This window comes from Aplidium turbinatum, chromosome 15 (genome assembly GCF_918807975.1).
Source record: "Aplidium turbinatum chromosome 15, kaAplTurb1.1, whole genome shotgun sequence".
In the NCBI taxonomy this organism is placed as follows: Eukaryota; Metazoa; Chordata; class Ascidiacea; order Aplousobranchia; family Polyclinidae; genus Aplidium; species Aplidium turbinatum.
In genome coordinates, this window is record NC_137486.1 from 19,648,149 (window position 1) to 19,663,438 (window position 15,290).

General features: G+C 38.9%; 1 protein-coding gene across 1 annotated transcript; it reads right to left on the minus strand.

Moving 5' to 3' along the window:
• Positions 1-202: 202 nt before the first annotated feature.
• On the minus strand, positions 203-15,068 carry LOC145784700 (protein Smaug homolog 2-like). Its single transcript, XM_082596562.1, has 15 exons — positions 14,966-15,068; positions 14,591-14,768; positions 13,279-13,448; positions 12,317-12,476; positions 11,567-11,656; positions 11,299-11,421; positions 10,953-11,062; positions 8,963-9,049; positions 8,038-8,221; positions 7,549-7,634; positions 6,761-6,858; positions 6,252-6,402; positions 5,771-5,877; positions 5,061-5,155; positions 203-3,755 (listed from the first exon to the last, which is right to left on the minus strand). Exons 1-15 carry the CDS (start codon positions 14,981-14,983, stop codon positions 3,727-3,729), a joined length of 1,686 nt encoding a protein of 561 aa, XP_082452688.1. The 5' UTR covers positions 14,984-15,068; the 3' UTR covers positions 203-3,726.
• Positions 15,069-15,290: the final 222 nt, after the last annotated feature.

A 15,290-nucleotide genomic window follows, 5' to 3' on the forward strand; every position in this document is an offset into this window, starting at 1 on the left:
CCAGTCTGGATTTGTAGGTCTGCTTCGTCTTCACCCAATGGATGTTAAAAATCCAGTGTAGGCCTACGCACCTACGTCATACGACTTTCCACTTGCCAACAGTGGCTTGCTTGCTGGAATAGTGTTGCCGGGCGCGCTACTGACAAGAGAATACACAAGTGGAATTTTGTGCCAGACAACGAAAACCTCATCCAGAGACGAATTGTAATGAATAGTTATTGTTAGTGGCAGCTTGTTCCCGTCACATGTTAGTGTTGCGCAATTATGACGGAACAATTTCACTTACAAGTTGCTTAAATATAATTGTACAAACAAAATAAAAAAACTTGAACATTTTTTTGTCAATGATCTTTTAGAATATATTTTCGCGAATGTACTTAAGAAATTATAAAATAGTAAAATTTGGTTCGAAATTAAAAACCAATTTTCCCACAAAATAATAAAAAATACTGTAATAGTTGTCTATAGCCCAAATACAAAAATCTGTTCCTTACATTAATTCAGAGTCTACAGAGATTCAACGCAAAAAAGACGGATTTTAATATTTGGGATGATGGTACATCACTCACTTTAACTTTAAAACGAGACATTCTCGCCCAGTCGAGTGAAAGCTATCGTGTATCTCTCAGCACCCCCAAAACCCTTCACAAAAGCACCCCAATCAAGCCATAAACCCAAACCGTGCACACTGCACGTATAACTTTGCGGCATAGAAAAAGTATCGATCACATTGATATTCCGACGTCTTCGAAATGATCCCACGAAATCAACACTTCGAAACGCATTCAGAAAGTAATTACATCAGTTTTAAACTAAAATCGCAGAAAACTCACATAAAGTTTAAAATGGTTGAATGCCCATGTGGAAAAAGATGATACTTTAACGTTGGTTGAACGACAAGTTGAGGCTGCTGCATCAATACCATTAAAATAAGCACTGAACGTAGATGTCGGTGAACAGATTCAAAAGCATTGAGCTACATTGAGACAAATGCGGAAATGGGTATCGACGCTCTTACAGTTCAACGCAGATAGTAAAATCGGTCATTTTTACATTGATTCAACGTCTGCAGACGTTGAATCAATGTAAAAATGACCGGTTTTACTGTCTGGGTTAACATTCTACACTTGGAATACATCTCTCGTTACAATGCATGATTTGAAAAACAAGGTCCGCATAGTTGGGCAATCGCTTCCAGCAAAAGTGCGAACGGGCATCTGATTGCAGTTGCGGACAGGTCTGTCATTGAAAACACGCCTAAGGGATTCCATCATACACAAATCAAACATCAGCTGATGTCAAACTAACATAATAAATCAACAGTTTGCTGCCAAATTACACGAGTTTGCATAAGAAAAGTATTGTGCTACAATGTTGACGAGTAGAACAACTAGAAAGTCTTTATACCACACGCAGAGGAAGCATTGGGTCACGTGGTATAATTAGTTGGATGATGACACAATGGCAGGTTTTGATGACGACAAAATGACTTTTAAACTATTACTAACCTCTAAACGTTTTTCCAAGCCGAAAGGAGTTGAACTTCTACAGTACATTGCTGCAACGTCGCCGAAAAAGCTTTAATTAAATAACTTATGGTCAATTGATCCAATGTCAAAAATCGTGTGGTATTTCGCTTCATACTACAGAAATTTAACTTCGCAGCGCCTGTGTTGGAACTTACAATGGGGGAATAGATGAATATTTGTGAAGAAAATATCACCGTATTATCAACTAACCCTTTATACCTAATGTTGCAAATTTGTAACAAGTTCCACTGCTAAATATTCTGTCTTGGTTGGACCACAGTTTTAAAAATAAAAATTTAAAAACTTGATTTTTATAGTTGAGCACCACGGGTTGATGACAGTCTCACCCAAGTAAGGTAAGACTTCAAGTCTCTTTATAAAAGAAGGGGGGTAAAGATATCGAGGGGGCATCACCACAACAGTGGTCTGAAGATGAGTCAAACATCCTAATTTCTCGTCCCCCTCCCACCCGATACACGAGATTAGTTGGCTTAAAATATACTTCAGAGTGTCTCCACATACCACAAACGTGTTCCATCAATGCAGTTCATAAAGTCATTGATTTTCAAACGTTTTGTGCTGCAACTAAAGTTCAGACAATCCCCATGACACGGGTCGAGACATTAGGGGGCGGGTGCTCAAGGGGTCATGAATACATTTGGAAAAACAACTCAGCCATGATAGAATGTATAAAAATGCGAAGTGATATCAAAGAAAAACAATGACGTAGTGTGAGGTACGACACAATATGACGCAACACGCACCAAACGACTGACGTCACAAAAGCAGCGATAGAACTGTGAGCAGGTTTGCGAGGGATGGTCACGTGGTCGAGTCGCTCACGGTGCAGCGCGATGACGTATATTGACATGGGGAGTTTAGATCATGGGGATGCGAAACTACATCCGCTTCAGCTGACTTTACCACACTAGAAGGGTTACGTTTTTTTGTAATTTGCAAAATAATGTACTTTTTGAGGGTTACATTGTATGTGAAAGTGAAGTTGATTTTAAAGTAATTTGAAGTTTTCTTGTTGACAGCAAGCTTGGAGCAAAGCGTAAAAAAATTGCCAAGTTGACCCTTTTAATGTAGCCGGAAAAGCGGAGTTGCGTATCCCTATTACAGACCAAGCACAGATATTTATCTGTGATGAAGCAATGTACCCCCATCTCCCCTTAACTACAGCCACGCTCAATAAATCGACGCACATATCATAAAACATAGCAATAAAAGTAATAAAAAGTTTGAAATAAATTCATTTCACCAACTCTAATGTGTTGTCAAAAAAACTGGTCGTGTAGCGCCACCATGCAACGAAGGTGACATCGGAAAACCAAAATAACTTCACTACGTCACTGGCAACAACGCGCATCGTTAGATCAGTCAGCAATTAAGCCCTTTTTGACATTGATTCAACGACTGCAAACGTTAAACTAATGCAAAAACGGTTAATTTGTGAACCAGGAACAAGCACATCAATCACTTCCAGGTTATTTTCATTTCATTTGCAACGATTTTCTCTGAGGCAATAGAATTTATGAATATAAAAACTTGAAAGCAACTTCTGCACAAGTTTTCTTTGAGGAAGCGTGCAGATACAACGTATGAAACGTCAGTAAAGAAATTAAACGTCCTTTTCGGTATGCAACAATGCTTGTACTCTTGAATTAGCAAATGCAGGCTGCTACAAAAGTAAATAACTCTGATAAACAACCATTAGTTGCGAGGATGAAGAGTAAAAAATAAAAATTTACGCAGGGAAATCGCTCTTACAAAACATGCCCGCTTGCAATCAGGCACGGTGGCACCATATATATCTATATAACTTCTGTCTTATTTACAAAAACAAAATGGCAAACAAAAGTTTAAAAAATGAAAAAAACATTAAAAAGACAAACAGATTGGCGACAGAAAGACACTTGCAGTATGGCGCAAAAGTGGGGTCAACTCAGTTATAACAATATGAAATGGATTCAACAAGTCAAACTCAGACAGCAAAATCGATTATTTCTAAATTGATTCGATGTCTGCATACGTTGAATCAATGTAAAAATGACGGATTTGACTGTTTGGGAAATTACACATGGATGCACACGTTTCAACAGCGACGCTATCCTCATCTTCATGAGAAATGTATAGTTTTTTTATGAAATATGAAATGTGCCTTTGTAAATGTCGTCAGCAAGCGATTGTGACGTCACAGAATGGAGACGCCGTCGACGCCATCTGTGGAAAGCAACAGATGGTTAGCGATTGTACACAAGTGCCGGTCATTTTTCTTTGAAGATTTTTATGAGAAAACCACATATCATCAAAATATGGAAAAATTATATTAAACCGTAGATTGCTTTCAATAGGTTATCACGCAATGAACAATCCGCAGGATAAGCTGCAAAAGTTGAAAGCTGTATTGAAGGAACTAAGACCTTACTGATCCTAAGGGTAATGATGTGGCTTTATTTTCCTTCTCACATCAAAGTCATACTTTTGTTTCCGTTTGGCAGCAGAGCATACAAACCAAATTAGTTTTGTTTCGTCCCTAAATGATACGTTTGAAATATCTATATTCTATACGCATAAACACAGGGAAATTAAAAGCTCCCGGCAAAGCTTATCAAAAACTAATGTCAGTGAGATGCAAGACAGTCACGTGTACGTGCTGCTAAAACCAGCTAGGTGGCCGAGTGGTTTCCGAATAAAATCATAAATGAGCCCTGTCGCTAAAATACCTGTTGTTGTAAAGCGACAATAAACAAAACCATAACAATATTTCTATCAGCCGCTGCTGAAAAGTTTGGAGAACCAGCTGCACATTAACTGTCGAAATTGGCTGTCGGCTGTGTAGCCGAGTGGTGAGAACGTCTGCTCGACGTTCGAAAGGACGTTGGTTCGACACCGGTCCAGAGCACGCGGCTGTGTCTCGGCAAAAACACTTGATGGCAAGCCAAGGGGAGCAGCTGACTCGAAGACTATATGTCACTTCGCTGCTTCCTATCGTCTGTGATCGCAGTGTACTGTATGTTATCGCAATCGACGCAAATAAAAGCATGATTATTATTATTAACTGAGGGGCCGAGTAGTGAGATTTATATCAGATTTTCAAGAAATACAAATGTGTTCAAGCCTTTTCGTTGTGGAACTTTCGAGACACTTAATCGAGTCTCTTCGGCGGCGCACAATTATGGAAAGCCCGCACCATCAGCATTTTTCATGAATCGATGTGAAAGAATGGATTGTACTAGCTGGGATCACACCAGTACTTACCGGATCAGCTTAGTGGCCAAGTGGTAACCGCCTTCGGTTCTAGAGCTGATAGGTCTGAGATCGGTCAAAAGTCGCGTCAAATCGAAGACTTTAAAAACGGTACCGATTGTATTCTTTCTTGCATAACGCAGCGAGAATAAGTCGGGTGATAATGTGATGACAACGTAAATCTGATATGAAATTAAACATGGGCCATGTCGCGAAACGATCTTAGCAATTGTATAGCGACAATAAATAAACCATAACAATATTACTATTAGCACTCACCGGCTAAAGCATGTTCTGCCACACTGAGACACAATGAGTCCAGTCGGGTATTGATCTCGCTTGTGGGGAGGTCATCATCGGGATCCTCGAGCATTCTGCGTAGAGACACAAGTACATCACTACATGACGTTTTATCGTCATCATGCGCCGTCTTCAAGCCAAAGGTTGGCTATCAATTGCTTCAACACGTCACGTTCTTCCGCTACTCTTTTTGCTTCTCCGATGCTTGACAAGTCAGCCCACATAACTTGGGCAGGGAAAATCATTCTCACAAAACATGCCCGCTTGCAATCAGGCACGGTGGCACCATATATCATCATCAATCATATATGAAATCATCGTTTGGAAACGTTAAATTTACGACAAAATACTAAAAATATTTTTTACACTACAGCGTCGATGGGCGTTTGTCAATCTCTTCATGTCTATGCAGTGTTGCCATTGTCAAATACAAGTGTTTGATAAAAATAACTAGAAGGTATCGCAGTAAATTATAAAATAAATTTTAGTCCAGTGATCTTCAAACCATGGGTTGAATTTGAGCCGGAACGGAAATAATAGCAAGGTAAGATCACAAATAAGCGCAAACGTCGCTTTTGGGCAGAAGCGGAAAAAAGGCTTGAGAACCACTGAGCGGTGATATGGCTACAAGGCCAAGAATATGAAAACTTTGGTCATCGACATTGCACGATTTCAAAGTGAAGAATTACCTCTGTCCTAGCCTCGGATCCAACGATGCAGCCTTTCTCACGGAGTCCAGGGTGGGCGGAGGTGTGGCTGCGCTGAGACTACTTGTGTTCCCATACCAGCTCATATGCTGAGATCACAATTATTCTATTATGACTCAATAAACTAAATGTTTTCGAATCATTCAACAATCAAAAACATCACAAAAATCAGGTACGAAAACTATGGCAACTAAAACAAAGAAAATACAAAATGTATAAACATTGTTTCAATCAAATTAAAAAAACTTCAGCTTTTTTTCTCTCATGTAGGAGTTTCTTTTCAAAATAAAGCTTTATTAATGTTGAACGAACTACTTTTAGATCCAGTCGACAATTTCACTTTGCACTTGCTCGATTAAATTATCTAAACTGAGCCAAAGTACAAAGTCGTTATGAATAAAATTGCATCGAGCGTTAAGAAATTAAAAAAAGATATGCTGAAGAGAAATAAAAATGCACTCACATTTTGGGGTTGAAACATCTGCATAGGCCTCATGGGCGAGGGAGACAGGGGGTTGAGGGGTCGGGGCGATGACGTCATGTGCATGGGAGTAAAGGGCGATCTTTCCAGGGGTCGCCGTATCCCGGGGTAACCAACGTTGGGTTGGGAGCGACTGTGTGAAAAAGTAGTGCCGGTAAAGACCGAGAAAACATTGATGGTTGAACGATGTGATGGCATTGCAGGCTCACTCGCACGTGCTTGATAGAGCAGTGGTCTCTAATAGGAGTTTTAAGGAGCCACTTTGTCACGTGAGTCACAACAATAAACCAAAAAAATTGTGTCAAAAAGGTTAAAATTTTAGAGGCACGTCAGACTACTCAAAATAAAACTTAGTTTCTTTCAAGTTAAGCTTTTGCCACGTTCTTCATTTCTTGTAACGCTTCTTAGGACAGCAATTTGTGGCTCTCTTATTTTAAAGTTCTACTTCTGATGATCACAATGACCAGTGCAACCAGTCGAAAGTTCCTCACCTTTGCGGGGGCCTGGTGTTCCGTGACAGGGACCGGTACATTTTATGGACCTGCTGCTTCCAAATGCGCAACCGCCGCTTGTGGACCTCAGTGAACGCCTGCGTTGGTGGATGGAAAAATGTTAGTCTGAGTGTTCTACTGTACAGTGACTGTCATAATGTTGGTCTTCTCAACCAAACGTAAAACCCTCAGTGGCTTTAACAGTTTTTGCTGCAAGTCTGGGCTCTGTTGAACCACACATTTAATTGTTGGGATTTTTAGGCTAACGATGGCTCAGGTATACATAACCATTACAGGCAATAATCTAGTTTGGCCATTATGACATAAGGTACGTTTTTTATGTTTCTCAAATACATTTGGTATGTACAATACGTCACCAACATATAATAGGCTATATGGTGATGAGCTGCACCGTTATCCCTATGTAAGCAAATGTAGAAAATTTATCACGCATCAAATGTTAATTAAGCTATTTTAAGGTTCGTAGTTTTAACGTTTAGACAACTCAGAAATTTATCTGGCAACACTGTAAATCAATCGTACCATTTTCCAAACTTCTTTGTTTGGTAACTAATTCAGGCCCTATTGACGATTGAAACACACAAACAATGCTGCAGGTGTAACAGTTAATGAAGTTCATATGTGGCACGGGAACTGGTATAGTGGTATAACCGTTTTCCAAGTGCTCGAGGTTTACACAATAGTCTTTGCATAATAGTCACCACTGCACAAATCACAGGTCCAATATTTCGCCACACCCTGCCGTTACCTTGCAGTTAGGAACTTACCATGTGCTGGAGACATCGTTCAAGCAACTTCATATAGAGTGTGATGTTTTCTTCATTTGGCTTGGATACAAGAAGCTGGGTGCATGCTGAAATAAATAACTTTCTGTTACAAGGTGACTATGTTAACAATAACTGATCTCTCCCATGCTGAAGGCTATGCGAAGCAAAATGGCCATTCTAAGCCATGCTACAATGGTAACAGTCTTTAGTGCAACTCTAGAAGATACTGTATGTGGCAAAAGACAGTTTTTCATAGCTGGAAGTTGCAGTACTTTTCGTTTGACTCTCTTCAAGAATATTGTATTAGATATGATGATGCGGTATGTCTACTCCATCTGCGGTCTCAAAAGTGGTTCCCTCAAAAAGTTATATACAAAAGTACTGGCTAATTAACAACCCAACATAAGCACAAACAAACAGCAAGTCAGGCCTTGGTGACGTAATTAATCTTCTCTATGGAGGAAGAGAGCGGGCAATGACGTAACTTACCTTTCCCCATTACTTTCGTGTAGAGGGATGGAATGTCGCCTGCCGGAATTATCTCTTTCTTATTGGCTCCGCCCACTCCATTATGAGCGACAGGATTGGTCGATTCGTAACGTTTGATTGGCGTTTGAATGATTCCTTGCAACTCCAGAAGAGCAGAACGAAGCGATCCACCTCCCAGAATCTCCTACAATTGAAACAAGGAAACATTTCGGTTGAAGGCTACTTGGACAAAATGTCTTACCCCAGTGGGTCTGCTACTATTCGGTGAGTCCGATTCGGTGAGTTCCTAACCTCTAACCCCTAACCCTAAAACGGCAATGATAATTAGGCTATGGTACCCGATAATTCAAAAAACAAAATTGAAAAAATCATCGAATAGGGATCGGACTCACCGAATCGGACTCACCGAAACGGACTCACCGAAACGGGCCATTCCGTACCCCAGTGGGGTTTGTATTAACGCAATTATAAATTGTGGAAGATCAATTGGTTGACAGGTGCAAGAATATACTCGATGCGTTTATAAACGATGTGGAACTTTATCCGCAAAAAAAATTTTTGTGATTGTATTCTAAATAAGAAATTTGACATTCAGATTTGAAACGAGTGGTTAATGTTGTAAACTTGTGAGGCCATGAGCTTAAAAATCAGCTTGGAAACCATGTCGTGCATCCCGGCGGCGCTCCCAACTGCATAGCAGAGTAGTGAGAGCCCTGGTACGACGATCAAAAGGGCGCCGGTTCGACACCGCTCAAGAGCATGCGGCTGTGTCTTTGGCAGGATGCTTAAAGCCTTAAAGGCATGCCTGAAGGAGTGAAGGACGAAGGTGGTCACGAAGATTGGCTTCCTTCCCTTTTCCTGTCTATTTAATCTAAATCTTCAGCCACCGGGCGTAAGCCTGGATACCACAAAGAGACGTACTTACATTCTCTAAGCTTTCAAGCTGACTAAATCTCTCATGAAGCTTCTTTATGCTCAACATAATCTTGTTCTTGGCTCCCTTTGTAACATTCTGAAAAACAATTGTCATTAATTAACAAAGTAAAAATAAGGAACAACACGAAATCCGGTCACATAAAATACTTTGCAGTGTGGGCGGATTCTCAGCAAATTAATCTGAAAAATTCTAAACTAATAATCAAAATAAGCAATAAGTCGTTGATGGACTGTCGTGATAGTATTGCCTCAATTTTCTCGGTGTCAGTTTCAAGAATTAGTCTTTTGGCAATTGAATTATGTTGTGGTGCTTTGGTTCAGCAAAATTAATTTTAATTCAACTAGCTTAATTTACAGTTTAAAAAAATAATGATATATATATAATAAGTTCACAAAAGATAGCTTTGAAAAAAATTCTGAAACAGTTATGATTTTGACCAGATACAAGTTGACTTGTTCGCAAAAATATAATCGAAGAAAGTATGGGTTGCTACGCAGCAGCGTGGCTCATTGTGGAAGTAAGAAAGGGGTCTAGTTCGCGTGAATTATTCAAATACTTACAAAGAGTTAGAATTTTCCAGATGAAAAGCGTTGAAAGAAATACCTTAGCACCACCCGAACCACAAACAACCGCTGTCACAGGCATGACCGGCATCCGGCGCATGAAAAGAATACCGCCACAATGAATATATTAAAAATAATCGATAAAAATGCTGCTAAAAATACGAGCAATTTCATTAGGAATTGAAGCGATTTAGACTGATGGCAAAACTAGCATCGTTCCAGTCTGTTTGCCGCCAATCGAAATAACAATGAAAAAGTTACGCACCACCGCACACCAGTGTGATGTCACAAATGAAAAGTAACGGTAGACAAAGATAACAACCCCGTCGTCAAATTAAGTTGTTTTCATGTTAAACAACAATGAAATGATGCAAAAACGTGTAAACTGCCCTTTCAGAGATGGCAATTTCAAAACCAAATCTGTAAGTCACGAAGACCAACTTAAACTAACAAGATTGTTCCAAACATGGCCACTGTTGGCGTAGCACTTGGGTTTTGAGTTCTTGAATCCTGATATAGAGCGTGAAAATCCAGATAGATTCACACTTAGTCATGGGAAAATCTATGATATCATTGAATTGGTGATATCATAACATACACGACAATGGTGTGACATTGAATTACCCTGAAATCGTATGTAATTCCTCATCAACTAATACTAAGAGCAAATACGCAGCCCACATGAATAGTTATCCACAAAGTGGACAGCCACGAAGAAACATACATCAGCCGTCAACAATGTGACGTAATAAGGAACTCGTGAAAACTTCTTACAGATATTTTTCTGGTAACCAAATGTAAGGCTACCGAAAGACGTGGCATATAGTAACCACGTTATATCATATGTTTCCCCAGTCAGCCCAATTGAGCTTACGTAGTGGATAAACGGGTATAAACTACCAAGCACAACATAGATTATGCGAAAAATGAACAGACTAACAACTCCTATTGGGAAAAACATGACTTTTAGACAGTTATGTCATCAACAAAAGTTAAGAACAAGCTAAAATGAATAATTGTAGAAGCGTGGGTCAACAACATCGCAATTTTCATTTGAAAAAATCATTGCAAGTTGGCAAGTTCCTGTATTTTCGTTGTTGCCTCGAATCTTGGGTTTGGCAGCAATGCTAATTGCAGACACCTACCTTTCTGCCGAAGTACCGACCTAGACAGCAAAATCCTTCATTGTTAAATTGATTCAATGTAAAAATGACGGATTTTACAGTCTGGGCACTGGGCAGGTGTCGGTCACTGCTGCTGTATCGATTGTTGGAGCTGGTATTATTATTTTTATTCACGGAAATGTTAAGGATGAAAATTAAAACAACACCATCCGGCATGCGACAAAATCGGTGGACTACTAACGCAATGAATCACAGCCAAAGGAATGTCGTCACATATTTCCAACGGGTTACCTTGGCGTCTAACGTTGCGGGCGACAAGTTCATCATCTCTTGGTACGTCATAGGGGAAAATAAGTCGGCATACTTGTGAAGACGAAGTGACTTCAGCCACGATTTAACATCTACGCAAAAAAACGTCAAGATGAGGTCTAAGTTGGGGGGTTAATCGGATTTTTTTCAAATCCAACTTTAGCCCTGGATTTTTTTTTTAATTTTTGTAAAACTTTTTTTCAAGGGTCTTAGAGAATGTCCGGTTGTATCTTAAAACCAGGGCTAAAGTTGAAATGAAAATTAACTCTCCCCCCTAGTGTAAGTGCGAAAACAGATGGCTGAATGACAAAATGAAGGCAACACCAACCAGCCATTCCATCAGCTACGGGTTCACAATTCGTGGAAGAGGAAGGGGTTAATGGTACTGGCTTTTCGAGAGTACTTGCCGCAGAAGATAGAGATTGTTCCGACCCGTAATGACTATGGTAGTCTACAGAAAACACAAAGACTTTTTAACATTTTTAAAATATACTTCTATGCAAAAACTCTTGTAGTGTAAATGCTTCAACACCAAAACTATATAAATTAGACAATAACACCAGACTTCGCACAATAACTATTAACTAATTCTAGACCTTTGACATGTGGGCTAAGTGAGACATCCTCTGGCACTTTGTTATGATTCCAGTCGCTCAAAGAGGCTCCGGTCTCCAAAGAGTTGGTTGCTGAAAAAATGTAACATCACATTTTAACTACCACCCAAACAACCAGCAACTTTTGTAAAATGAAACATAGCAGACCTTCTTAAGGTGTTGATAAACGCTCAGCTTTACACACAAGAAATAGTAAGACTAAGAGCAAGCGATACTGGTTCAACTCTAAGGGTGTGCGGTTGAACAGAGCAAGTCAAAAATAGCCAGCTGTACAACGGAACTCTTTGCACTGTCTATGGCGGTGATCGGGCCTGCGTCAGTGGTTCCAAGTATAAACTGCATCATATCAGCAGTCTATGTTGCAAGTCTTTGCAAGCATACGAAACTGCCAAGACTAAGATTCAGAAGAGGTTTTAAAAACTTTCCAAAGATCAGTGCTCAATGAATCCATTAGTCACTTGTCAGTAGAAACAGATCTAATTGGCAGACTTGATGAACATGTGATCAACCAGACATTGGGACTCATGTTGTCAACCTCTTCGTGGTGAGTCCCGGTAGCTGAAAATATCAGGCTAATAATAACAGAGACACGCCAGGGTATCTCTGGGGTGGTAAAAGCATGAACTCTCGGCCCCAGAGAACGAAGAACATTGAAAGCATTTCCAACAGAATCTCATGTATTTACAAATAACCAGTTAACCACATTACCAAACCACACAAGTTGAAAAATACCTGAAGTATTTTCAGGTGAGAGCTCTCCTGGGCTCAATGACAACTTATTGGTCTCTGGTGGAGTTTTTCCTTCTAAACCAGCCATCCATGACGTCAGCAACCGGCGCTCATCGGCATCAAAGGCAGGATGGATCAAAGAGTAGGATAGCAACTGCCTCGACTGGCAATGCAAAATTATTCAATATATCTAATGGAACAAACACTATACAAGTACCAGTCAAGCGGAATGGCCCATTTCGGAGAATACGATTCGGAGAAATTCCAAGTCAGAAACAGCCTTTTTTGGAGAAAACCGAAATGGTGCATTCTTGAGTCCTATTAAATAATTTTAACTAGCGATTTCTAGCAACTTCAGTTTAGACATTTTCACTGAAACTTTAGTTTAATTTAAGATGTAGTTGAATGAGTAATTTATTAAGTTTTAACTTACTACTACTGTATCTAATTACGAAACGTCGTTTGATAACTGTTTGATTTTTTCGCTGAGACTTTAGTTGAGACTTTTTCGCTGACACTTTATTTGATTAAATTCTACTATAAGCTAATTCCTTTGAATAAACAGATGCCACTGTGGGATTTTAAAGATCTTCGAAAAAGTCTGTCTCCTAATTGGGGTTTCTCCGAATCGCATTCTTCGAATTAAATTTTCCTAACAGTAGCAGACCGCCAGTCAAGTGTGGTGATGCATTGTAATGATGTAGTTGCAACATAGAGCATCCACAACTCTCCCAGTTATCATCAAGACAACGTCGTCAGACATCCTAAAAGTGTGCAGTCAAGTAACATAATTGAAGCTACTGGAGTACGAAATCTTCCAAAGGATGTTTGTGCATAAATGTGATTTACACTTACAGTGACCATTCCCAAAACCATGGTTGTTACACCAACAAAGTCCATTGTAACATATGCTCGGTTAATTTAGACTTTAAACCGTTCGCAACATAGCCTATCGTTGTGAATACCTCTTCCAAAAATTCAGACCGCTTGATAGCATAGCCAAGTACTTCAGGCAGCACTTCCAGATAACAATTTTTCGCCCTGTCGTTACCAGGCTGCAGCAATGGAAGATGACTCAGTAAAATACTAATGACATTAGACTTGCTTGGAACATTCATCAGACGTGAAACAAATTCTAAAACAAAAAGTTTAATAAATGTTAAAAAACATCAAGTATATATAAAGACTAAAGAGTATATACTGTCTGACATAAACTGAGCTAAATGTAACGACTTACACTATATATATCAATATAGTTAAAACATTGACAAAACAGAATCATTTTTAACTGTAAACCACACTCTGGACTGAACAGCATAATCTCAACAAGTGATACAAGAATGATTACCAGTCAATAACACAGCGGGAAACAGATCACATGAGACCAATTACCTGTTATGCTGTTCAGTCCAAGGCATTTGCAGTTAGTGCAGTCAGATTTATCTTCTAATTATCATTTTAATCCGCAATGTATCATATAAGCCTATATTGCAGATTTGAAGTAATTCCTGATAAAAAACTACAACTCAAATTTAAACGAACAATTATTTGAGGGAGGCGATGCAAATTCTTTTGTAGTCATGTAGTTGCCTTTTCTTAACGCATATAATTTGTTTTCCGTCTGTCTCACTCTACTTTATATATAATAATATATACACTATTGCTTTTAATCGCTGTGTGTTTCTTGATGCTTATAGTCAGTTAGCTAGTTACCTTCAAGAAGTTGAAACTTATCGCATTTTTATAAATATTTCCAGATTCCTGATGAGGGCTTAAGTTAAGCCGAAAACGTTTCTTAAAATTATTTGTAAATATGTAAAATATAATATATTGTTATAATGCTCAACCCTGTTGTATTGTTGTGTCTTGGCTGTCTTTGGTACAAGAAAGCAAACTCTTTCCCAAAACTATAAATTCCTGATGCGGACACAAGTACAGGACATGTCAAAAACGTTTGAGCTTATTTCAATTACGTCATGTATATCATGTGATACAGTATTTCTTTGTGCAATAAAGCATATTAAACCTATTAAAGTTACTTTGTTTTATCTGTCTATGGTACAACAACGCAAACTCTCTACCAAAATTTCACAGAAAAGTATGTATATATGTATATATAAAAAAATAACACTAGAGATGTGACAATTTATCAATTTCTTTGTCAATAAACTAAATGTCTTGGACCTACTAAATTTAAGTGGATATATTATATATTATATGTATAACACCAGCATCCAGCTAACGAGCACTCTTGCATAGTGCATACAATTTACAAACCTGGGTTGTTGGCTTCTACTTCAGCAAGCATGAGTTCATTGCAGCCGATAAGAGAATGCTCCAAACAACGTGCCAGGAACTTGGCTTGACATTTCTTCACTTTCTTCAACAAGGAGTAAAGAGCAACAGTTTGTTCACATTCGTTCCAATTTTTAAACCAATTTGCCAAAATGTCAACCTGATTACAATAAAATGTCAATATGGTCAGATCTGTACCCAATCTGAACCACATAAAGTGGTTGTCTGGATCATTTCAACTACACTTTAATAAAAACACCATCGGTGCAGTTTCAGACATTTTGAAAAACAAAATCTAAAATCATCTTCAAGTACGAAAAAACAAGCACAAACAATGAAAGAAATTGTGCTCCTCACCTGGTCGCTAAACTGCATGATTACGGTGAATAATAGTCCAAAGAAAAGCAGGATAACAGTTCAGCACAAAAAAGAAAAAAATTTAAGTCATTGCATATGAAACACTGCTGAAAATAAAACAAACTAAAATGTAAGTCATATATATAATAGAATCATAGATTCATGCAATATAATTTGCCTTGCTGCTACTTTTTTACACTAAAGCTACTAAAAAAGGATTGACGCTTTTGAATTATGGTATTGGAGAAGGACGGAATGGCCCGATTCGGTGAGTCCGATTCGGTGAGTCCGATTCGGTGAGAGCCTTTTTCGGTGAGAGCCTTTT

Bases quoted from the DNA above. Each gene is read 5' to 3' on its own strand.
- LOC145784700 (XM_082596562.1), bottom strand. The intron at 7,635-8,037 runs GTAAGTTACGTC...TATTTATTTCAG, and splicing joins CACGAAAGTAATGGGGAAAG to CATGCACCCAGCTTCTTGTA. The intron at 3,756-5,060 runs GTGAGTGCTAAT...TGCTTTCCACAG, and splicing joins GGCAGAACATGCTTTAGCCG to ATGGCGTCGACGGCGTCTCC.